The sequence below is a fragment of the Acomys russatus genome, chromosome 19, assembly GCF_903995435.1.
Source record: "Acomys russatus chromosome 19, mAcoRus1.1, whole genome shotgun sequence".
In the NCBI taxonomy this organism is placed as follows: domain Eukaryota; kingdom Metazoa; phylum Chordata; class Mammalia; order Rodentia; family Muridae; genus Acomys; species Acomys russatus.
Genome location: NC_067155.1, coordinates 5,938,845 through 5,963,800, shown reverse-complemented (window position 1 = coordinate 5,963,800; position 24,956 = coordinate 5,938,845). Strand labels below are relative to the sequence as shown.

Genomic DNA, 24,956 nt, shown 5'->3' with positions numbered 1-24,956 from the left:
CTTCTTCTTCTTCTTCTTCTTCTTCTTCTTCTTCTTCTTCTTCTTCTTCTTCTTCTTCTTCTTCTTCTTCTGTTTTGTTTTATGTTTTGTGTGCCACCAAGCCCGGTGCTCAGCTTCCTTTCCTACAAGAACTCACCTCAGGAGGTGATGCTAGCCACAACAGGCTGAACCCTCTTCCATCAATCGATAACTAAAAGATATTCCATAGGCCGGCCCACAGTCCAATCTCAAGGAGGCATATCCTCAACTGAGGTTCCTTCCTTTCAGATACCTCTAGGTTGTGTCAAGTTGACGTAAAACTAGTCAGCACAACGGGTTACAACGGGAGACCATAAAGTGGGGGAGAAGGATGTATTGGGGGTGTCTGAGAGAAGTGAGAGTTTAGAGACATGAAGATATATTGTTTACATGTATGAAATTATCAAACAATACCAGCACTCAGGAAGTAGAGGCAGGTGGATCTCTGTGAGTTCGAGACCAGCCTGGTCTACAATGTGAGTCAAGGACAGCCAAGGCTACACAGAGAAACCCTGTCTCAAAAAAACAAACAAAAAAATTATCAAACAATAAAAGATATTCCATTGGGGGCTGGAGAGATGGCTCAGAGGTTAAGAGCACTGTCTGTTCCTCCAAAGGTCCTGAGTTCAATTCCCAGCAACCACACGGTGGCTTACAACCATCTATAACGGGATCTAGAGCCCTCTTCTGGTGTGTTGGCAGACAATTGTATAAATAATAAATAAATCTTAAAAAAAAAAAAAAAAAAGATATTCTACTGAACCAAACCAAACAAACAACAAAAGGGCAGAGGACAATGCTAATTAGCATTTGATTAGCATTTTCTCAGAAACTTGGTCTGAGTGCACAAATAAGCTTAGCAGGAGTTGGTCTGACTTCTGCGGGTGTGTGACCTGTGCGACCCAAGCCAGTAGAAAGAGGCGTGACACCGTTGGGAGATCACATCCTGATTATCACCAAGAAACAGAAGCCGTGGGCTGGCTCTGCAGATTAAAACTGAAGGGACTCATTACTGCTGGTACCGGAATTAAACCTTAACAGAATGTCGGCGAGCTGAAGCGTGTTCCCCGGGGGGCATCATGAATTCTCAATTCTTGCTCTTGTTCTGTCTTGGTAAGTCTGGGGGTGGGGGCAGGGCCATCTAGGGGATGTGCGGGTGTGTCGTGGAGGCAGACGGAACTGGCGAAGGCAGTGTGGTAGCTGGGGGGAGGGGGACCGAAAGATAGGTGAACACATTTCATTTTGTGAACACACGTGTTGGATGCTTTGCACCTAGTTTCCTGTATCCTCCAAATGAGTAAGTTCTGAACTTCTAAATGGCTTTCTGCCACATGAACGAGAAGGCGTCCACAATCTTTTATTTTTTAATTTGATGAATGTGTGTGTGTGTGTGTGTGTGTGTGTGTGTGTGTGTGTGTGTGTGTGTGTACACATTCGGTAAGCCAAGGAGGAAATAAGGGATCTTTCTTTCTTCTCCCCATTATTGCCAAAAATATTTCATAGAAACAGCCCAGACATCCAAAAACAGAGGAGTGAATAAAAAAAAAAAAATGAGGTACATATGCACAGCGGAATTTTATGTAGCCCCTTTTTCCTTTAAAGAATGAAACCATGACATTTGCAGGAAAATAGATGCAACTGTTAGTCATCGTGTTAAGGAAAACAAGCCAGACTCAGTGTGCATGTGAGGGTGCCTGTGTGCACACATGTGGTGTGCCAAGGAGGATATTAGGTATCTGTCTTTGTTCTCCCCTCTAATTTTTGAGGTTTCTTCTTGAAGCTGAAGCTTGCTGTTTCAGCCAGACAGACTGGCTAGCAAGCTGCCCAGCTCTGCCTGTCTCTGCTCCCTGATGCTGGGGTTACAGGAATGCATAGCCATGCATCATCATCATCATCATTATTATTATTATTATTATTATTGTGTTTTTCGAGACATGGTCTCTCTGTGTAGCCTTGGCTGTCCCGGACTCACTTTGTAGACCAGGCTGTCCTCGAACTCACAGCGATCCTCCTGCCTCTGCCTCGCGAGTGGTGGGATTAAAGGGGTGGTGCGCCACCACCGCCTGGCACCATGCCCTATTTTTATGTAGGTCCTGGAGGTTTGAACTTGGGTCCGCTTGCTTTCACAGGACTTGTTTTTACCCCTGAGCCAGTGGCTACACCAGAGAAGAAAATGTCCTTCTCACCCCCAAGCCAGGCTACTGCCAAAAATCTTTGATAAAAACAGCCCAGATATCCAAAAACAGATAAGTGGACTAAAAAAAAAAAAAAAAAAAAAAAAAAAAAAAAAAAAAAAAGAAGAGGTACATATGCACAACAGAACTTAATGTAGCCCCATTTTCCTCTAGAAAGTGAAATCATGACATTTGCAGGGAAATAGATGCAACTGTTAATCATCGTGTTAAGAAAAAAATAAACCAGATTTAGAAAGACAGATCCCACTCTCCCCACCCCGTGTGTGTGTGTGTGTGTGTGTGTGTGTGTGTGTGTGTGTGTGTGCGTGTGTATACGTTACAAAATGGATAGGCCAGCCATGGTGGCGCACGTCTTTAATCCCAGCCCTTGGGAGGCAGAGGCAGGCGGATCACTGTGAGTCGGAGGTCACCCCAATCTACAAAGTAATTCCAGGACAGCCAAGGCTACAAAGAGAGACCGTGTCTCAAAAAAAAAGTTACAAAACGGATTTTTTTTTTTTCCGAGATGGTTTCTCTGTGTAGCCTTGGCTGTCCTAGACTCACTTTGTAGACCATGCTGGCCTCGAACTCACAGTGATCCGCCCGCCTCTGTCTCCCGATACAAAACAGATCTTAAGAGGAAAGGAAACGATTGCTGCGGAGGAGGCTAAGAGAGAGAGGAATGGGTTTCGTGTAAAAGGAAAACAGGAGGACTAAGAGAGAAGAAAAGGAACAAGCTGGAGGTGGCAGGAGAGGGGACAGGGCAGGGCATGGAGAGAGAGGAGACGTTGTGAACAAAGTACAAATGGATGATGGCGCTATGATGATGGGCACGTGAGGCGGCTTAGTGGGTAAAGGCGCTTGCTGCCATGCCTGCTGAGCCGCAGCGCCCACACGGTAGAAGGTGAGAACTAACTTTCACGAGGTGTCCTCTGACCGCCACATGTTCAACACGGCATGCATTGTGAACCCCCAAATACAAAGGCCGGGTGATGAAACCCCCGTGCTCCTTATGTTAACGTACAAGATGAAGGTGAATAGAAGAAAGGCAGCATCCTTTAGTCACTCAGGATACGTGTTTATTTTTCCGAAGCATGCAAAATAATGGGCTTCCTCGTGAGGTGCACAGCTCGCTATACCTTGCTTGTATACACTCTCCCAACTACCCTGCCCCATCTCTCCTCTGTATCTCTCTCTGATCCTCCTTTGTCCTCCTCAAATAGTCCCCCATGGTGCGTGCACACACTCTGGGTACCACAGCACCCCTGTGGAGCTCAGAGGACAATTTCAGGAATAGGCTCTCTCCTTCTACCATGAGGATTCCAAAGACTAAAGTCAGGTCATCGGACTTGACTGCTAGTAAGTGCCTTTACTCAGTGAGCCACCTCTCTGGCCTTGCTGTAAGTCAACAGATGCAAGGAGTCTTCTGGTACACTCTTTAGGGTCTTCTAAGTAATGCAATAGATCTTGCCCTTGAGAGTCTAGAAAAGAACACAGCCACCATGAGTCATCCTGCCGCCCTCTTCTGGCCACCATGGGCACAGCATGCATGACGCGCAGGAGGAGAACTGACTTGCAGATAAGAGAGTGTGAGCTTACAGCGTTATACAGCGACAGGCATGTATCATTTTGTCAAGGCATCACGCAGGTAGATACTGATGCCGCACGTATTCCCATGGAGGAGAAGGGAGGTTAGTGACTGAGAAACATGGCAGAGTCCAGTGTGGGGAGCACAGAAACTCCTGGAGAGGCGAAGCCAGAGTCGGAGCTCAGCAATAGAATCTTGGGCTCAGAGAGGGCGAGGCGGGAGCTCCTCCCACCCCAGGTGCCCTGTCTCATGAATCAATTCTCTTGCAGGGCTCTGCTTTGGGCAAACAGACATAAGTGGGAATGAAGGTAAGCATCTCTTCAATCAAGCCTAAGTCCTTCATCCCAAGAATTTAAATGGCTTCGTCCTTTTCTTTAAGTGGTTTGCAGGGAGCGGGTGACAATGTCACATGCCTATCACTATACCCTGAGTAGCTTTGCTTTCTTCCAGAGTCCATTTCCAAGCCCCACCTCAGCTTCCTGCCCAGCTCCGTGGTCCCCACCAGGAGCAATGTGACCCTACAATGTATAACATTCATGCTAGACGCAAAATGCACTATTAAAAAAGAAGGTGCTGATTTGGACCCCAGGAGACTACACAGTGTGCCACACGGCTGGATATCTAAATTACATTTCATTATGGGATGGCAAGGTGGAACGGACTTCCACCTCATAGAGATACAGCAGAGCGACGCTGGATGCTACACTTGTGAATGCCATGAAAATGAGAGTCGTGATGTACTGTCCAGCGAGGCGGGTCTATTATTGGTCACAGGTGAGGAGGGAGGGGCTTCTTTAACGCAACAGGTGTCAATCTATCAAAGGAAGGAAAGAAGGGAGGGAGGGACAAAAGGGTGATCATCTTCAGAGAAGTTGCGGAGTGCAGGGAGTCAACAGTGACAGAAGTGAGAGCGTTTTAGTTATTGCTTCCGCTTTTTGTAAGTGCATGTTGTACATGTGTGCACATGCGTGTTGGCATGTGTGTGGGTGTGCGTGCACGTAAGTGTGCATGGCATACGGAGCCTCAAAGTCATCAACTGTTCTTCCATCTCATTCACCAAAGCAGGATCTCTCAAAAATCAAACCGTAGCTCTCGGATATAGTTACTTTTGTTAGCCAGCTTGTTCTGAGGGGAATCCCCTCCCTTGGCCTTCTGAAGCTGGAGTTACAGGCAGGCACCCATGTAGAAATTAAGGGGCTTATGGGGACCCAAACTCTGGTTCTCTGACTTGGATAGTATAAGGGTAAGAAAGAATTAAGTTTGGAGGAAGAAATGGGAGATGAGAATTGACACGGCCTCCAATGGCTAGTGTATACTTTATTTAATACCTGGTGTGTGTGGCCTCTAGTTCTGACCATGCCATGATCAGGGCAGGAAACCCAGTCACCCAATGACCAGAGTTCAAGAGAACATAGGTTCTTTGGGGGGGGGGGTTGTTTGTTTTGTTTTGTTTCTGCCTGCTTCTGCCTCCCTTATGCTGGGATTAAAGGCATGCGCCACCACAATTCTATGCTTCTTTTTTTTTTTTTTAAAGATTTATTTACAGCGCTTTGCCTGCATGTAAACCTGCAGGCCAGAAGAGGAGGGCATCAGATCACATTATAGATGGTTGTGAGCCACCATGTGGTTGCTGGGAATTGAACTCAGTACCTCTGGAAGAGCAGTCCGTGCTCTTAACCTCTAAGCCATCTCTCCAGCCCCAATTCTATGCTTTTTTTAAGCTGAGGTTTTGGTAACCAGGCATAGGGAAGGAGGAAGATAGGTTCCTTAGGACAGTCACGTGATTGCTGCATGAGCGAGCGATCCACCTGTAACTCCAGCTTCCGACCGAAGAGAGAGGGAGTCCAGGTGATTTGGTTTCCAGATCCTGCCTTGGTGAATAAGGTAGAAGAGCAACTGAGGAGGATTCTGACCGTCAACCTCCAGGTTCCACGTGCGTGCGCATGCGGGGTCAGCTGCTTCCTTAGACAGGCGGGCTTTGAGAGCGCACAGTCCGTTGCATCTTTGTACAACCGCCCAAGGTCTGGCAAGGGGTGGGGATCAGCTGTTTTTTGTTTTGTTTTGGCTTCGGTTTTGGTTTTTTGAAACAGGGTCTCTCTGTGCAGCCTTGGCTGGCCTGCACTCGCTTTGTAGACCAGGCTGGCCTGGAACTCACAGCGATCCGCCTGCCTCTGCCTCCAGAGTGTTGGGATTAAAAGCGTGCACCATCCTGCCTGCCTGGGTCAGCTGTTTTTGTTCCATTAAACCCCCAAATATCTGGCTTCCTGGAACCTTCAGCCCAGGTTAGGCCCTTAGGTTTGGTTTTGCTTTGGTGTCTTTGTTTGGCTGGCTTTTTCTTTTGTTCGCTGTTTGTTTTGCTGGGGAGTTTTCTCAGGGAGCAAGTACTCTAAATGCTGAGCCATCTCCTCAACTTCCATGCCTCAGTTTTATCTGAGACTTGAGGGAAGGGGGAAAAAAATCTCCATATTCAGCCAGATGTGGTGGCATACACACCTTTGAACCCAGCTTGGTCTGCAGAGTCCCCAGGACAGCTTGAGATACACAGTGAGACCAGATACATAGTGAGGGAGAGCAGGCATCAGGAGTCCAAGGGTGGGAGTGTAACCCAGGCCTTCCTCTCCGTGACCACAGGGTTCTTTTCTCTCAGGACGCTTACCTAAACCTTCCCTCCAAGCCCAGCGGCAGAGCAATGTGGAGGTGGGAGGGAAGGTGACCCTGCACTGTCAGAAGCCGGATAATGTGACTGAATACAAAATGTTCATGCTACTGAAGGAAGGAACTTCATCGCCTGTTCGGGTTCAGAGTTCAGAAAGGAGGACAGTAGACTTCTCACTTGATGGTCTGACAGCCAGGAACTCGGGCAACTACAGCTGTGTCTACCACCAGCTAGGAGCCCCCTTCTGGGCCTCATACCCCAGCGATCACCTTGAGATCTTGGTGTCGGGTAGGTTGTAAATAATCTCCTTAAAATCGTTTTCATAGTCACTGTAGAGATAGGTGAAATTGTTTAGGGGGCTGGAGTTAAGTACACTTAGCTGTCCTTGCAGAGGACCGGAGTTCGGTTCTTGGTATTCACACCAAGCAACGTACACTTACCTGTAACTCCAGCTCCTCATGTGATCTAACACTGCCTCTGGCCTCTGGTGGTACCTGCACTCATGCGCGTACACACACACACACACACACACACACACACACACACACACACAGCCCTACTCACTGCAAAAAGAAGCTCCCAACCAAAGAAACATTTGCACAAAATGTCCGAGTTGGTTATTTTTGGGGTTCCTGGCAGAAGTATGGGTGAGGGGCTTCTTCCACGGAGTAAGGATGAGTCAAAAGCAGCTGCGTTAACAAAAAGCCCATTCTAGCATAGCTGTGGCTCATGAAAGCTGCAACACTGGCGCTTTTCTGCACAGCTTGCAGGCAGATGGACAGAGACAGTTCAAGAATTCTCTGCTCTCTGTGGTTGGGCTGGACAGAGTCTCCTCCTGAGCAGGCATGGATTCCTTTTTATATGCTGGGGAAGGGCCGTTGAACCTCCCCCTCCATCCTGAGGGAACTTTTCATTTTGGATGAAGCTGCCTTGCAAAAGTGGCCCAAATGTGCTCTGTTTTGGACAAAGTTACTGTGAAGAAATGTGTTTGATCTGTGGTGCAGTTCAATTCTGAGGTTTCCCTTTTGATAGTTTGTCTGGATGGTGCATCTGTTGTTGATGACAGTGGTATACTGAAGCCACCCATTATTCTTGTATCTGGGCATGTCTGTCTCTTTATGCCCATTCATATTAGTTTTATAGAAATGGATGCACTAGCATCTTGTTATTGTATAGCTTAGGCGGCTTACCTGGGCTGTTTTACGCAGTCTGTCTAGACTGGCCCTGAAATCACAGCCTCCCTGCATCTGCCTCCTGAGTGCTGAGGTGGGAGCCTTGGATCACTATGCCCAACTCAATCCTTACAACTTTCTCTTTTCTTTTTATATTTATTTATTTACTGTGGTCCATAACATGTACATATGTGTGTGGGTGTGTGCATGTGGAGTACAAGGGACAACTTAAGTCAATTGTCTCCCTTCTAGTATATGGGAATCACAGTGAACCATTGATTAGCATAAGGCTTGGTGGCTATTGCCTTTACTTCAGCTATCTTGCAGGCCTAATCTGGCCAGCCTGGTCTACAAAGTCTACAAAGCAAGTCTAGCACACCCAAGGCTACACAGAGAGACCCTGTCTCAAAAAACAAAACAACAAAAAAAAGTACTTATTGCAGAAGATCCAGGCTGGCCTCGAACTCACAGCAATCTGCCTGTCTCTGCCTCCCAATTGCTGGGATTAAAGACGTGTGCCACCACGCCCGGCTTGGGCATGTGGTCTTTTACTCCCAGCACTCTGATCAGTTCTGCTTCTCTCCACTGAGTTCAAGAAGAAGCTTCTCTGGTCAAAGTTTCATATACTTTCTTTAATACTTTCTGTTTTCCTTTTATTTAATGTGTATGGCTGCTTTGCCTGCATGTATGTCTATACACCAACCACATGCCTGGTACATGTAGAGGCTAGAAGGGACGCTGTATCCCCTGGAACTGGAATTACAGGTGGTTCTTGGCCATCATGGAGGTACCTGGATCCTCTGGAAGAGCAGCCAGTGTTCTTAACTCCTGAGCCAGTTTTCCAGCCCACCTGTTATGCTTCCTTTTTTTTTTTTTTTAATATTTTTTATTTAATTTTAACTTATGTGCATTGGTGTGAGGGTGTCAGATTTTGGAGTTACAGACAGTTGTGAGCTGCCATGTGAGTGCTGGGAATTGAACCCGGGTCCTTTGGAAGAGCAGGCCGTGCTCTTAACCGCTGAGCCATCTCTCCAGCCCCTGTTATGCTTTCTAATGCTCCCTCTTTCTCCTTTTTGGCTAGAAGTGATTCTTTGATACTCAATTCTTCCTAGTCCGGTGTCACTCACCAAAATCACTCATCCATACCTTGGAAATAACTATCCTAATGCATGTCACCTAAAGCACCAGCCAGCCATTGCTATGAGGCCCCCCCCCCCCATCCCAAGAGACTCTCAGGAAACCCCCAGACATATGGAAGGCATTTCTACCATCAGGAAGAAGCCAGGCTCACACCCAGTCCATGGGAATTCCCCAGAGTCCTGCATAGCTTCTGTCTATCCCTGCAGGGGAGGTTGGAACCCAGACCCTGCTCTAATAGAAGTGGTGAGAATAAGTAAAAATTGGAGATATAATGAATGTGAGAAACGGAAGGATTTGGGGGACCTGGGGGGAACCAAGAAGCACTGAAGTGTTCAGAGTGAAAGCAAAGAGGGGGCAGGAAGAGTCTCGGGAAACAAAGGTGGTGCTAAGTTGGCCAAGAGCCAGGGTCTAGCCCTGGGACCATGCAGACCCTGAGTGTGTGAACCGCGGGGGTGGGGCAGTGTTCTGAGATCAGTGGGAACCTTTAGGGTCCTCCTCAGAACCAAGAACGGTAGTAAGGTAGTTCTCAGCAGGCACTTGTACCTCATTCATGACTGTTTTGCAGACCGGAACGTTGGCCAAACAGAAAAGAGAAGTAACGGTAAGTGACTCAGCCATACCTACTCTGTGCTTTCATCCTCCGTGGTCTCTGTTTCCTCCCTGGGCTTCCTGGGAGCAGGTAGATGTGTCAGATCCGTACTGATATTTGCTTCCCTCCAGATTTGCTTCCCAAACCTAGCCTCAGTGCTTGGCCCGGCTCAGTGGCATCCGAAAATAGCAACGTGACACTGCGATGTGTGAGTCCCATTCCGGACATAAAACTTGTTCTCAGAAAGGGAGGTGTCACTTTGGATTCCAGGCTTCCGCACCATTTGACAGAGAGGACGGCTGAGTTTCGTCTGACTAACCTACAGCAGGGGGATGCTGGATATTATACCTGTGCGTACTACAGGAAGGACTCCCCCAGTTTAATCTCATCTTCCAGTGATGCCCTCTTCCTACTGGTCACAGGTGAGAAAAGGCCACCTCAGAATGACATACAATAATTTTCAGAAATGGGCTAGCATAGAAGCAAGGGAGGGTAGGTAGGGATAAAAGGGGCATCATCTGGGGCTGGTGAGATGGTTCAACAGATAGAAGCTTCAGCTGCCACGTCCAACAGCCCAAGTTTAACCCACATGGGATCCACAGAGTTGTCCTCACCTACAAGTTGTCCTCAGACCTTCACACACACCCCCCCCACCCCCCAGTAAGTAAGCCGGGTGTGGTGTCGCACACCTTTAATCCCAGCACTTGGGAGGCAGAGGCAGGTGGATCACTGTGAGTTCGAGGATACCCTGGTGTACAAAGTGAGTCCAGGACAGCCAAGTTTACACAGCAATAAGCTAATTAAAAAAAATATTTGTTATATATACATTGTTTTGCCTGCATCTACCACTGCAGGCCAGAAGAGGGCACCAGATCTCATTATAGATGGTTGTGAGCCACCATGTGGTTGCTGGGAATTGAACTCAGGACCTCGGGAAGAGCAGGTGGTGCCCTTAACCTCTGAGCCTTCTCTCCAGCCCCCCAATAAGCTAATTTTAAAAGATGTGTCATCTTCAGAGTAGATGGAGAGGACATGAAGTGCTGAAGACAAAAGTGAATACCGCAGCTTTCCTCAGGTCTGTGGGAGTCAAAAAAAAAAAAAAAAAAAAGCTCTGTTTCGCATTGGTCCCACACAAGAATGGCCCTATTCAGAGCAGAGGGAGTCCTATAGAAGAGTTAGGGCATAGAAGGACCAGGAGGAGACAGGAGCTCCGCAGGAAGACCAACAGAGCCAACAAATCTGGGCCCAGGGGGCGAGCGGAGACTGATGCACCAAACATGCACCAAATATGGAGAGGACCTAGGCTCCCCATTCAGATGTAGCTAAAAGGCAGCTCAATCTCCATTAGGGGTCCCCTAGTAAGGCAAGCAGGGGCTGCCCCTGCCATGGGCTCCTGCCTGCACTTTGGTCACTTCCCCCTGTTGGGGTACCTTACCTTAACATAGATGAAGAGGATGCAGGCAATCCTGATGAGACTTGGTAGGCTGGAGTCAGTTGGTAGGGGAAAAGGGCTCCCCATCTCTGAGGACTAGGGGAGGGTAAAAGGGAAGGAAGAGGGAGGGAGGGTGAGACCAGGAGGAGATGAGGGAGGGGGCTACAATTGGGATATACAGTGAATAAATTTTTTAAAAATACATTTAAATTAAAAAAAAAGAGAGAATGGGGCTGGGCATGGTGGCCCATGCCTTTAATTCCAGCACTCAGGAGGCAGAGGCAGGCGAATTTCTGAGGTCAAGGCCAGCCTGGTCTACAAAGTGAGTCCAGGAGAGGCCAGGCTAACACAGAGAGACCCTGTCTCAGGAAGAAAAAGAAAAGAAAAGAAAAGAAAAAGAATGGTCCTATTAATAGTAAATCAATGGAGGGAAAGAGGGCCCTATTCTTTTTTTTTTTTTTTGGTTGTTTGTTTTTCAAGACAGGGTTTCTCTGTGTAGCTTTGGCCATCCTGGACTCACTTTGTAGACCAGGCTGGCCTCGAACTCACAGCGATCCGCCTGCCTCTGCCTCTGCCTCCCGAGCGCTGGGATTAAAGGCATGCGCCACCACGCCCGGCTGAGGGCCCTATTCTTTACGACTAAACTACTGGCCATGGGTAGACTCTGTGAAAGAGGGCCCACTGTCTTTAGCTGTGTACCCTCTGCCGAGCCCACCAGGTTCCAACAGATAGCTTCAAGCCAAAGGTCACACAGATGGCCCTGTTTCGTCTTAGTGGGCGCCCAAACAAAGTGAACGGAAAGGAACACAAGAGAGATTTGTGGGGATGTTAGAAGGGTGTTGGGTGTGTGTGTGTGTGGGGTGGAAACAAGTCAGTATGTACACATTCAAAATTTTCTGAAACCAAGTTTAATTAATAAATATATACCTGTTGAGACTCAGGATAGACTGTGGGGAGGATTACGCATCATCAGGATGCTTACAAAGCAAGAAGTGGCCGGACGGTGGTGGCGCACGCCTTTAATCCCAGCACTCGGGAGGCAGAGGCAGGTGGGTCTCTATGGTTCCAGGCCAGCCTGGCCTACAAAGAGAGTCCAGGACAGGCCAAGGCTACACAGAGAAACCTTTCTTGAAAAACCAAACAACCAAACAAAGCAAGAAGAATGAACAAGGGACTCTATGCGTCACTGTTCTCCCCCACCCCTCCCCTCCCCACCCCGCCCCCGGGGATTGTTTCTCTTGCAGGGTACTTGCCTAAGCCTTCCCTCCGAGTCCTCCACTCGGGCCGGATAACCACCGAAGAGAGGGTGAGCCTACAGTGTGAGAAGCCACACAACCTGACAGAGTACAAAGTGTTCGCTCTGCTAAAGGAGGGAGCTCCGTCCCCCATACAGCTTCTGACGTCCGACAACGACACGGTGGGATTCATCCTTCAGAATGTGACAGTCAGTGATGCGGGAAAGTACAGCTGTGTGTACCTTGAGACGGAAGCCCCTTTCAGGGCCTCACATCCAAGCGACCATCTGGCTATCTCAGTGGCAAGTAAGGTTTTTTTTTTGTGTGTGTGTTTTGTTTGTTTGTTTGTTTGTTTGTTTTTTGGGTTTTTTCGAGACAGGGTTTCTCTGTGTAGCCTTGGCCATCCTGGACTCGCTTTGTAGACCAGGCTGGCCTCGAACTCACAGCGATCTGCCTGCCTCAGCCTCCCGAGTGCTGGGGTTAAAGGCGTGGGCCACCACGCCTGACTGCAAGTAAGGATTTTTATGATGGCAGGAGTTTGTTTTTTATTTTTTATTTTTCTAATACGATGTTGTCTGTCTCATAATGTTATGGCTTCATCACTTATACTCTGTTTTTCTCTCTTTTAAAAAAAAGATCTGTTGGCTGCCGGGCATGGTAGTGTATGCCTTTCATCCCAGCACTTTGGGAGGCAGAGGCAGGTGGATCTCTATGAGTTTGAGGCCAGCCTAGTCTACAAAGTGAGTCCAGGGCAGCCAGGGCTACACACAGAGAAACCTTGTCTCGAAAAACTAAAACAAACAAACAAACAAACAAACAAACAAACAAAAAAAGATATATTTTTTTGAAAATTGTGTGTGTGTGTGTGTGTGTGTATGGCCATATGCACATGAGTGCAGTGTACACAGAGGGCAGAAGAGGGAGGGGATAGGATCCCCTGGATCTGTAGTTACAGGTAGTTGTGATTTGCCTGATATAGGTGATGGGAACTAAAAACAGATCCTTGACAATGCCTATATATTTAAATGCTTTCCTCTAATATTCTCAGTTTCATTTCTTTTTTTTTTTTTTCTTTTTCTTTTTCTTTTTTTGGTTTTTCGAGACAGGGTTTCTCTGTGTAGCCTTGGCTGTCCTGTACTCACTTTGTAGACCAGGCTGGCCTCGAACTCACAGAGATCCACCTGCCTCTGCTTCCCGAGTGCTGGGATTAAAGTCATGCACCACCACCGCCCGGCTTCAGTTTCAGTTCTTACATTAAGGTCGTTGACTCACTTGGAGTTGACTTTGTGTAGGGTTAGGGCTAGGATCTAGTTTCATCCTATGTGTGGGAGTCCAGGTTCTCCAGCACTTGTTGAAAGGGCTGTTGTTTCCTCAGTGTAAACTTTTGACATCTTTGCCAAAGAGTGTCTGCAGCTGTGTGAGTTTGTATCCGTGTTGTCCGTTGTGTTCCATTGGTCTTTACGTCTGTTTTGTGTGTGATTGCCATACTACAGTAGCCCTTCTTTTTGTTTGTTTGTTATTCGAGACAGGGTTTCTCTGTGTAGCCTTGGTTGTCCTGAACTCGCTTTGTAGACCAGGCTGGCCTCCAACTCACAGCGATCCACCTGCCCCTGCCTCCCGAGTGCTGGGATTAAAGGTGTGCCACCACACCCGACTAGTAGCCCTTCTTGAGTGGAGCTGAGATCCATGGCATTGCAGAGGCCTCAGATGCCAGATGGAGTTCTTCTGTGCTCAAAGTTCACAGACTTTTGTAGTCTGAGGAGAGATACTGGCCTGCCACAGATTTCTACGTTCTATGAATTTCCTTTGGGCTATGTTTTGCTCATAAAACTAATTCCTAAAGTATCAAAGGAGATGGAGGCCAGGGGAGGAGGGAAGGGGAGAGTAAAGGAAGGGTATAAAAATGAGGTAAAGAAAAGATAAATAAGCCGGGCATGGTGGCGCACACCTTTAATCCCAGCACTCAGGAGGCAGAGGCAGGCAGATCGCTGTGAGTTCGAGGCCAGCCTGATCTACAAAGTGAGTCCAGGATAGCCAAGGCTACACAGAGAAACCCTGTCTCAAAAAACCAAAAAAAAAAAAAAAAAAAAAAAAAAAGAAAAGATAAATAAAGGAAAAGAGCTAAGGCCATGTGATGGCTTGAATAAGAATGGCCCCCATAGGCTCATACAGTGCGATGCTTGGTCTCCGGTTGCTGGAACTGCTTGGGAAGGATCAGGAGGTGTGGCTTTGATGACGAAGGTGTGTCACTGGAGGTGGACTTTGAGGTTTCAAAAGTCCACGCCATTCCTAGTCAGCTCTCTCTGTCACATGCTTGTGCGTCAAGAAGTGAGCTCTCGCTACTGCTCCAGCACCACGCCTGCCTGTTACCATGCTCCCCTACCGTAAGCCCCAAATTAAATGCTTTCTTTTATGAGTTGCTTTGATCACGGTGTCTTGTTACAACAATAGAAGCTCTAATCAAAACAGGCAGAATCCTAGTTAGCCTTGATTGTCATCTTGTACCAGCCTAGACTCTAGTCTGTCAGAAATAAGAGGCATCATTTGATTGGCTTGTGGGCATGTCTGTGAGGGTTATCCTGAATTGATGTAGGAAAGTCCAGGTCACTTCAGGTGATACCACTCCTCAGGCGGTTGGTCCTGAGATGTACCAAAGGACAGCTGAGCATGAGGCAGAGTGAGCCAGAGAGCAAGCTGGAAGGCAGAGTTCCTTTTTTCTTTTTAAAGATTTATATTATGTGTATGAGGGTTTTACTTGTATATTATGACTGTGGATCACATTCATGCTAGGTACCCAAGGAGGTGAGAAGAGGGTGTTGGAGCCCCTGTAATTGGAGTTATGCATGGTTGTAAATTGATTGTGTATGCTGGGAATTGAACCCAGGTCCTCTGAAAGAGCAGTCAGTGCTCTTAACCACTGAGCCATCTCTCCAGCCCTTCTCCATGGCTTTTCCTTGATGATGGATTGTAACTTCCATGATGAGATGAATTCTTTTCTCTCTCAGGCTGCTTTTGGCCAGAATGTTTTTTTTAATCATGACAACAGAAAACAAAGTAGAGTAGTCAGGATGAATACACAGAAAATAAGACTTTAAAAAAACTCCACTCATTTCAACACTCATAAAACCCTCTGTTTGTGTGTTCAGGGGTTAAAACTGCAAAGAATGGACAGCTGTCCACTGGCCAATGTCTAGGTGGATGGAAGAAAGTCAGGTCTGGTGGATGCTTTGGGGGAAGAAGGATGCTCCTTACAAACAGTGTCTTTCTGTTTTTCAGTTTCCTCAAGTGCCGTATCAGTATGTTATAGCAAAACCAATCTCATCCGGCTGGGAATGTCTGCCATGTTTGTGGTGTTTATGACAGTTTTCCTGGCTGAAGCCTGGTACAGCCAGAGGGTGTCACCCAGCCGACCCAGGTGAAATAACTAAGACTCCCCCCCTCCCTCCATTTCACAGACTGTTGGGTAGGTATGCGGAGTTGTTGGCCACCAAATTAATGGAGCTATGACCGAGAAATAGAAAACAGCCAGATGTCATGATGCACACCTTTAATCCTAGACTCTGTCTATATACCTGGCTGGCCTTGAACTCACAGAGATCCCTATCTCTGCCTCCTGAGTTCAGGGATTAAAGGTGTGTGCCACCACACCCGGCAAATTAAATTTTGTTTTTCCAGACAGGGTTTCTCCTTGTAACAGCCTTGACTGTCCTGGACTTGCTTTGTATAGCCCAGACTGGCCTCGAACTCACAGAGCTCCACCTGCCTCTGCCTGCCCAGTGCTGGGATTAAAGGCGTATACCACTACTCACTGCCCGGTGAGTTAATATTTCTTACTCTAGGACTTTTCACTGACCGCCTGAGGTATAAGACATGGAGACTTCTAATATAGTTTAAAGCTTAGGTCTTTTGCTGAGGCAGTCTTCCAGCTACTGTTTAAAGTTACCCTGATTATTCTATCCTGGAACCTGTCACATGGCTAGCTCTAGACTTCCCTGCTTCCCTCCAGCTCTTGTCCACTTCCAAACTTGCTGCGTCTACTTTCCTCCCTCCTCTGCGGTCACTCTCTCTGCCCAGAAGTCCACCTCTTGTACTTCCTGCCTCAGATATTGGCTGTCAGCTCTTTATTACAACCAGCAGCAAGACGACATCTGATACATCTCTTAGATTGGTTGCCTTTAGGTAGAGGAGGAAGGATGAAATTTACAAAATAGAAAACCTGGTGTTTGGCCATAGAAATTACAATACCAGCTGGGCATGGTAGCACACGCCTTTAATCCCAGCACTCGAGAGGCAGAGGCAGGTGGATCTCTGTGAGTTCGAGGCTAGCCTGGTCTACATAGTGAGTCCAGGACAGCCAAGGATACACAGAGAAACCCTGTCTTGGGGGAAAAAAAAAAAAAAAAAAATATATATATATATATATATATACACACATACACACAGAGAGACAGGTAGGTGGGACACGGTGGTGCATGCCTTTAATCCCAGCACTCAAGGGAGGCAGAGGTGGGTTGATCTCTGTGAATCTAGGACAGGCAGGGCTATTACCCAGAGAAACCTTGTCTCCAAAGAAAAGAAAAGAAAGAAAAGAAAAAGAAGAAAAAGAAAAGAAAATACAGAGACATACCTTCATGCTATTGGAGGAAGGTCACCCTAACACTTTCACAACTAAATTCAGGTCTAATCTTCTTAACCGACAGGCCCTACAGCACCCCAGGGTCACCGTGAATCCTTGATCAAGGTGGACAAGTAGCTATTGAGTATTCTATGAAGCCCGCACTGCCCGTGCTTTGAGAGCCATCCAGGGATAGGACGACAGCTCCATCTCCTCATTCCTTCCGTGGTACAGATGCTCACTGGATATTCAGATGCTCACTGGATACTTCACTGCTTTCCAGCTACTTCATTGAAAACTTTTTTTTTTTTTTTTTTTGCTACAGATAGGGCATGCCACCTAGAACATAAACCAAAGCTTAGATACTATAGATCTGTTTCTGTGTTCATAATTATGTTAGTACGATCTACAAGGCTTTATTTTTTGTTTTTGTTTTTGTTTTTTTTCGAGACAGGGTTTCTCTGTGTAGCCTTGGCTGTCCTGGACTCACTTTGTAGACCAGGCTGGCCTCAAACTCACAGTGATCCGCCTGCCTCTGCCTCCCGAGTGCTGGGATTAAAGGCGTGTGCCACCACGCCCGGCTCCTATAAGGCTTTGTTTTATAGTTTCCTTAGAATTTATTTTGTGTACTTTCTCAGGTATCCTTGGCTCTGTGTATGTAGTATGCAAATTATGTACTTTTATGCAGTATGTATTACATGTACCTAATATACAATTAATTGTAATGCTTTTGATAAATTATTGGGTTGACGCTTTGTTCATTTTGTGTGTGCACACATGTATGTATTTGGGCTTGCATGTGTGCACGTGGAGGCTAGTATCATGTGTCTTTCCTTTATTACTCTCCACCATATCTTAAAAGATTTATTTTTGTGCTGGAGAGGTGGCTCAGAGGTTAGGAGCACTGGCTGTTCTTCTGAAGGTCCTGACTTCAGTTCCTGGCAACCACATGGTGGCTCTTGACCATCTGTAGCAAGATCTGATGCCCTCTTCTGGTGTGCAGGCATACGTACAGGCAGAAGACTGTATACATAATAAGTAAATTTTTTAAAACAGATTTATTTTTATTTATGTGTGTGTGACATATGTGCAGATGCCCACAGCCAGAAGAGGACATTTGTAATGCTCTTACCTTTTTTTCTTTTTTTTGGTGTTTTGAGACAGGGTCTCTCTGTGTAGACTTGGCTGTCCTGGACTTGCTTTGTAGACCAGGCTAGGCTGGCCTCGAACTCACAGCGATCCACCAGCCTCTGCCTCCGGGGTGCTGGGATTAAAGGCATGCGCCACCACACCTGGCTTGACATCTGCAGGTTCACAGACTGTTTCACTGCAGCTTCCTCGTGCCGCAAAAGGGGGCTTGGGATTCCACGAATCGAATCCAAAGTCCTATAAAGTCATACCAGGAATTATGAAATCATCAGTTCCTCTAAACAGCATTATGACATGGAAGTACATCTTCAATTTGATCTGCACAACAGAGTGAGGCGAATACACCAGAGCGTTGGCAAAGTGAGGATTTTTTCATACTCAACTGCGTTATGCCAGACATATGAGACAGGCATGGGAAAGTAAAATAGCAAAAAGCAATCTAAAGACAAGAGCCCTGAGGGACCGCACCAGTCTCAGGGAAAATCCAGCGTCGGTATGCTAACCAGTGGAGTGTCTCCAGAAAACTTTACTTGCGTTTTATAATTCTCCCTGGGTGATCTCCTGACAGGAGAGGAGAGGTGGGGTGAGGGCCTGGGAGGAGTGGAGAGAGGGGAATACCTGAATATGTTATATGAGAAGAATGAAATAGTAATAATAATAATGATGATGATGATGATAATAATAATAATAATAAACAACTCAGGTATACCGAGCACTTTACTTGCTCTACCATATCCCTAGCCTGCCTTTTAAAATTATTCTATTTACCTTTTGTGCTTTTGCTTTTTTTGTTTGTTTGTTTTTGTTTTTTGAGGCAGGATTTCTCTGTTTAACAGAGCCCTGGCTATCCTGGACTAGAACTTACAGACATCCTTCTGCCTCTGCCTCCCGAGTGCTGTGATTAAAGCCATGTGACAGCACACCTGGCTTATAAAGATTATCTTCTTTATGATGTCTTTTTAATGCTAAACAACCAAAAATGCCTTTTCTTTAAAGACTAAAGCTTTTGGGGCTGGTGGCATGGCTAATCAGGTAAAGGCACTTACCACCAAGTCCAGGGATTAGCGTTTGAGGCCTGGAAAGCGGTAATTAATCATCTCTTTTGTTTGTTTGTTTGTTTTGTTTTTTGAGACAGGGTCTCTATGTGTAGCCTTGGCTGTCCTGGACTCGCTTTGTAGTCCAGGCTGGCCTCGAACTGACAGTGATCCTCCTGCCTCTGCCTCCTGAGTGCTGGGATTAAAGGCGTGAGCCACCACACCCGACTTATCTCTTGCAAGTTATTCTTTCACCTATACATAGCCCCTGTAAGACCCAGAGGCTAGGTCCTACTTCCTGGAGCCCAATGAGACAGAGAGGCCAGTCCGATGGAAACAGCAAGGGATGCTTTATTGTTGCATTGTGATGGAGTCTAACAAGGTTTATTGAGGCTGGAGACCCCGAATAAGTAAAGCTTGGGTCTTTTATACCCTTACAGAAACCGATTTGGCAGTTAAATCGAGTTGTTGGACCATGATTGGCTCTTAAAATGACTGGTTACTAGTTATTTTACCCTGAGGGGGCAAGAGCTCAGCTCCAGACATATATGTGCTGTCAGGTGTTTGGGACAGGTATGAAGGTGTGGTTTTTCTCAGAAAGGATAGAACAGCCCTGAAGCCATCTCGGAAAGTACCGAGTGGCCAGGGTTGAAAAACAACTTTTCTATCTCTTTGCCCCCATTACGTATGTGTGTGTGGAAGGAATATGACCTTGCCTCAGACTGGACCTAAGGTGAAAGCAGTCTTGGGTGGCTTGATCCCACTGATACCCCACTGAGATAAACATCTGTGTGGAGCCGGGGCGTGGTGGCGCATGCCCCTAATACCAGCACTGGGGAGGCAGAGGCAGGCGGATTGCTATGAGTTCGAGGCCAGGACAGCCAAGGCTACACTGAGAAACCCTGCCTCCAAAAACAAAACAAACAAAAACTCAACAACAACAACAAATCATCTGTGATAAAACTGACAGGAGCCATTTGGGGGCCCGGGATTAACAACCTAGGCAGGGACTCCAGCTGGGCCATTGTATTGCAAAGTGACAACCATAGACAGGAGGAGGTAACCTGGGGAGAATTCTACCCAAATGGCAGGGGTAGTGGGGGCGGAGTGCAGAGGCTGCAACTTCGGACCTAGAGCAGTACTGCTTTCTCTTCTGTTGGGCAGAGGGTCTGCGAGATTTTCGGAGAATTATGCCAAGGGATTTGCCTCAGGGAACTGAATCCCAGAAGGCTTCACTCTTATTCTCCTTTAACTGTTTTCCAGATCTAGCCAATGGACAGGACATTCTCCACAGTTGAGTGGAGTCTGACTTTCACAGGAACTCTGGTGCCCCATATTTGACCATGTCCCCTTGATGGGGAAGCCTGGTGGCATTCAGATGAAGGATAGCACATTACCAAGAAGAGACTTGATACCCTATGAGCATATACAGGGGGAGGAAGTCCCCCTCAGTCACAGTCATAGGGGAGGGGAGCAAGGGGAAAATGGGAGGGAGGGAGGAATGGGAGGATACAAGGGATGGGATAACCATTGAGATGTAATATGAATAAATTAATAAAATAAAAAATAAATTCATAGTGAAGTTTAATTGTTAAGGAACCAGAGCCAACATGTGTACATGGGCACTGTTAGGGTTCTGCTTTATTCTGCCTATCTGTGATGTCACTGCTTACTGGCCATGGGGGCGTGGCCCTGCCCTGGGCCATATAAGAGACACCCTCCGCGTGGTGCTCTCACTCTCTCTACTTCTCACTACTTTACCTCTCTCTACTTCTCTACCTTCCCCCCTCCCTCTCTCCTCTCTCTCTCTCTCTCTCTCTCTCTCTCTCTCTCTCTCTCTCTACCTCTCTACTTCCCTCTCCTCTCTCTCTGGGGTTCTCCCTTTCCTTCTCCCCCCATGCTCATTTAATAAACTCTGTATAACATAATATCTGCCCGGTACCTTGTATTCTATCATCCGCCTTAATCTTTAATTTTTATATATAACAGGCACACACTAAATAAAGCATGTAAAATAAAAATAAAAACCAACTTTTGTATCCTATCATAGAACCTGTTGCCTTAAACAGGAGGGCTCTCGGTCTTACTTAGCAGACCACCATGTGTAGAAGCTGGAGAGATTGTTGCTCTTTCAGAGGACCCAGGTTCAGTTTCCAGTACCCACATGCTGGCTCGAAAGCATCTATAACTCTGGTTCCAGGGAGATCTAACGACTTCCTCTGATATCCACATGTCCCAGGCATACATGTGATATACAGACATACGTGTAGGCAAGCATGATAAAAGAACTTTGAGGAGTGCTAAAATAGTCTGGTACACCACGTTGGGAGAAAGAAATCTGATAGGTAATAGGCATGGCAGATGATAGGTGATAGATATGTCAGACTCCGATCGCCTGAGTCTATTCCTGGAAGCCCGATTGAGAGCCAGAGTCCAGAGTGGATACAAAAGCAAGGGAATTTTATTGAGCCGATGTGCCGGGGTCCACCAAGCTCAGAAGAGTTGGAAGACTCCCGAATAGCAGGAGCAAAGGGCTTTTTATACTTTTACAGAGTACAAACATGATTGGCTAGTTGACCTTTAAAATGATTGGCTAAGCAATGGTGTGAGCGGAAGAAGGGGCACAGTTTTCTCAGTGAGCTAACAATAGTTGGGGACTTTTTCAACTAGGAGGGGGAGGTAAGCACATTCCTGAGGTAATAGAAATTTAAACACAAGCTGGTCGTCCTTAGATCAGGCTGGACTCTTCAGATAGATAGATAGATAGATAGATAGATAGATAGATAGATAAATAGATGATAGAATAGATAATACAGCCGGGCGTGGTGGCGCACGCCTTTAATCCCAGCACTCGGGAGGCAGAGGCAGGCAGATCGTTGTGAGTTCGAGGCCAGCCTGGTCTACAAAGTGAGTCCAGGATGGCCAAGGCTACACAGAGAAACCCTGTCTCAAAAAAAAAAAAAAAAAAAAGAATAGATAAAATAGATAGATAGATATAGGTGATAAATAGATAGGTAGATGATTGATAGATGGTAGAAATAGGTGATAGATATAGACAGATGATAGATAGATAGACAGACAGACATGTTGGCTCTGTTTCTTAACAATTAAACTTTATTATACAACCCAACTAGCTTACACAAGAGGGAAAAGAGGTTAAAGGAAAAAAAGAGTGAACCTTCCAGGATTCATTCCACGGGATGGGTCCCTAGGTGTCTCTGGCCTGTGCGCTGGTCCGGCCTGTTCGCTGATCCTCTTCCCGATCCACGTGCGCTCAAGCCCAGTCTGAACCTGCTGCTTTCTCTGTCCTCTCCACATGCCTGTATATCACATGCAAGGGGTGGTCTCTCTCTCCCACTGAAGGTCAATTAGAAACACAATAGTCCAGGTGGAGTCCCGAGGTCCACTTCCTAAATTCCAGGCCCCAGGTTGGCTCCACCCAGTCTGTCTCAAGATTAATCTCAGGGAGTATCCGTGGTGTGTCCAAGGGCAAAGCCCTCCAAGACTGCTTTCACCTGTGACAAAGTTTACAATCCTTCCCACACAGATAGACAGACAATGTCATAGTATGGATCAGAAATGGCTCTGACCCAGATTAAGAGATCAGTCACCTTTAAAGGGTGGGGCCTAGTAGAAGATGTGGACTCTCTGGGAGTATATATTGTGTATAGGACATAGTAATATCATACTTCCTTCCTTCTTTTCTTTTCCTCCCCCCAAAAGGAAACTGGCTTTCCTTCACCATATAATTCTGCCATAATAAGCAATCTCAACAGAGATCCCAGTGGTACCAACAGTTAGACTGACACCTCAGAAACCAGGAGCAAAAACCAAAACTTTGCTCTTTATTATTTATTTATTTATTGGGTTTTTTTTGTTTGTTTGTTTGTTTTGTTTTGTTTTGTTTTGTTTTGTTTGAGACAGGGTTTCTCTGTGTAGCTTTGGCTGTCCTGGACTCCATTAGTAGACCAAGCTGGCTTTGAACTCACAGAGAGCCACCTGCCTCTACCAAGTGCTGGGATTACAGGCGTGTGCCACCGTGCCCAGCAACTTTCTTTTTTTTTTTTTTGTTTTTTGTTTTTTGTTTTTTCAAGACAGGGTTTCTCTGTGTAACAGCTTTGGCTGTCCTGGACTCCATTTGTAGACTAGGCTGGCCTCGAATTCACATCAATCCACCTGTCTCTGCCTCCCAAATGCTGAGATTAAAGGGGTACACCACCATGCCTGGCAACTTTCCTCTTTGTAAGTTGATTTATCCTGAGTATTTATTACTGAAACAAAAAGCCAGCTGGCACACATACCTAGCTAGAGAGCTATGATGTCCCTAAAATGTGCCCTAAGGTTTATACATTTGACTTTGTAAATGATAGCACTCATTAAAAAGAAGTTAGGGTGTGGGAAGTAGGTCAGTAGGTAGAGTGCTTACCTAGAACAAGCACTACGCCCCAGGGTTCGATTCCCAGGACTGCATAAAATGAGCATGGTAGCAATCTCAGCACTTGGAAGATGGAGGCAGAAGGATTAGATGTTCAAGGTTAAGTCTGTAGGGATGGCTCAGCCACTAAGAGCACTCTGGCTCTTGGACAGGATCTGCATTCAGTTCCCGGCACATACACGGAGAGGCTCACAGCTTGTAACTCCAGCTCCAGGAGATCTGCTATCCTCTTCTGACATCTGTGCACACCAACACGTATGTGCAGATACCCATACACAGTCACATACAGATTGTTGCTAAAACCCCTTTTCTGGCAAAGATGTAAATAACATCTACCCCTCTTCTTTTCTTTTCTTTTTTTTTTTTTTTTTTTTGGTTTTTCAAGACAGGGTTTCTCCATGTAGCTTTGGCTGTCCTGGACTCACTTTCTAGACCAGGCTGGCCTCGAACTCACAGAGATCCCCCTGCCTCTGCCTCCCGAGTGCTGGGATTAAAGGCGTGCGCCACCACGCCCTGCTGCCTCTTCTGTTTTTTGTTTTTGTTTTTGTTTTTTCGAGACAGGGTTTCTCTGTGTAGTCTTGGTTGTCCTGGACTCGCCTTGTAGACCAGGCTGACCTCGAACTCACAGTGATCCACCTGCCTCTGCCTCCCGAGTGCTGGGATTAAAGGCGTGTGCTACCATGCCCAGCTCCTCTGCCCCTCTTCTTAAGGTCCCAGTGACAAACTGAAGTACAATCCCACCAAAGTTCACTCAGTTCTCAATCTATGGGTCACACAACCCCTTTGGGGGGTCACGTATCAGATGTCCTACATAATCAGATATTTACATTGTGATTAACAACAGTAGCAAAATTACAGTTATGAAAGTAGCAATGAGGGCCAGGGAGATGGCTCAGAGGTTAAGCACACGAACCTCTCTTCTAGAGGACTTGAGTTCAATTCCCAGCAACCACTTGGTGGCTCACAACCATCTGTAATGTGATCTAATGCCTTCTTCTGGCATGCAAGTGTACATGCAGGCAGAACACTGTATACATAATAAATAACTAAATCTTAAAAAAAAAAAAAGAAAGAAAGAAAGTAGCAATGAAAATAACTTTATGGTTAGGGGGTCTAGCAAACACAAAGCCCTGGGTTCAATTTCCAGCACTACTTAAACCGTATGTGATGGCACATATCTGTAACGCCACCAGGAAATACCAGAAGTGCTGAGGCACCCTGAGATCCTGTCTGAAATACAAAACAAAATAAAATGAAAATAAATAAATAAATAAATAAAATGAAAATAAGAGAGAAACTGTCTGGTTTCTGTGACTCTTCCTGAGTAACGAGAAACGGATCACCTCTGTTAGGAAAGGGGTATTGGCCAATGTCTATCAACCGCCATATCTGCTTCTCAGTTTACATGAATCTCAGCATTGACATGCTCAAGTCATCTCAATATGAAGCCTGCAAGCTCAGCGTTAGGCCTTTCGGAAGTTACCTGTGTCCGGCCTGATATTTGACAGAGACAGAAGAAGACCAAGGGAGTCACGGTCTCTGAAGGGGTTTATAGGAGTATGTTGCAACAGATAGCACCAACAACACATTTCCTGAGAGTGGACGTGGGAGGAAGGAACTGAGCAGCCAGCTCAAAACCACCTCTGCCTAACCCCTGAGGTTGGAGAGACTACTGCGCTACCCTGCTCATAGTCTTTTGCAGAGAGTAGACCTGACGAA

General features: G+C 46.5%; 1 protein-coding gene across 1 annotated transcript; it reads left to right on the top strand.

Annotated features, from left to right (window-relative positions):
- Positions 1 to 4,234: 4,234 nt before the first annotated feature.
- On the top strand, positions 4,235 to 24,735 carry LOC127203000 (immunoglobulin superfamily member 1-like). The gene is made up of 6 exons (XM_051161819.1): positions 4,235 to 4,554; positions 6,428 to 6,724; positions 9,314 to 9,349; positions 9,469 to 9,759; positions 12,014 to 12,310; positions 24,638 to 24,735. Exons 1-6 carry the CDS (start codon positions 4,317 to 4,319, stop codon positions 24,733 to 24,735), a joined length of 1,257 nt encoding a protein of 418 aa, XP_051017776.1. The 5' UTR covers positions 4,235 to 4,316.
- The last annotated feature ends 221 nt before the right edge of the window (positions 24,736 to 24,956 follow it).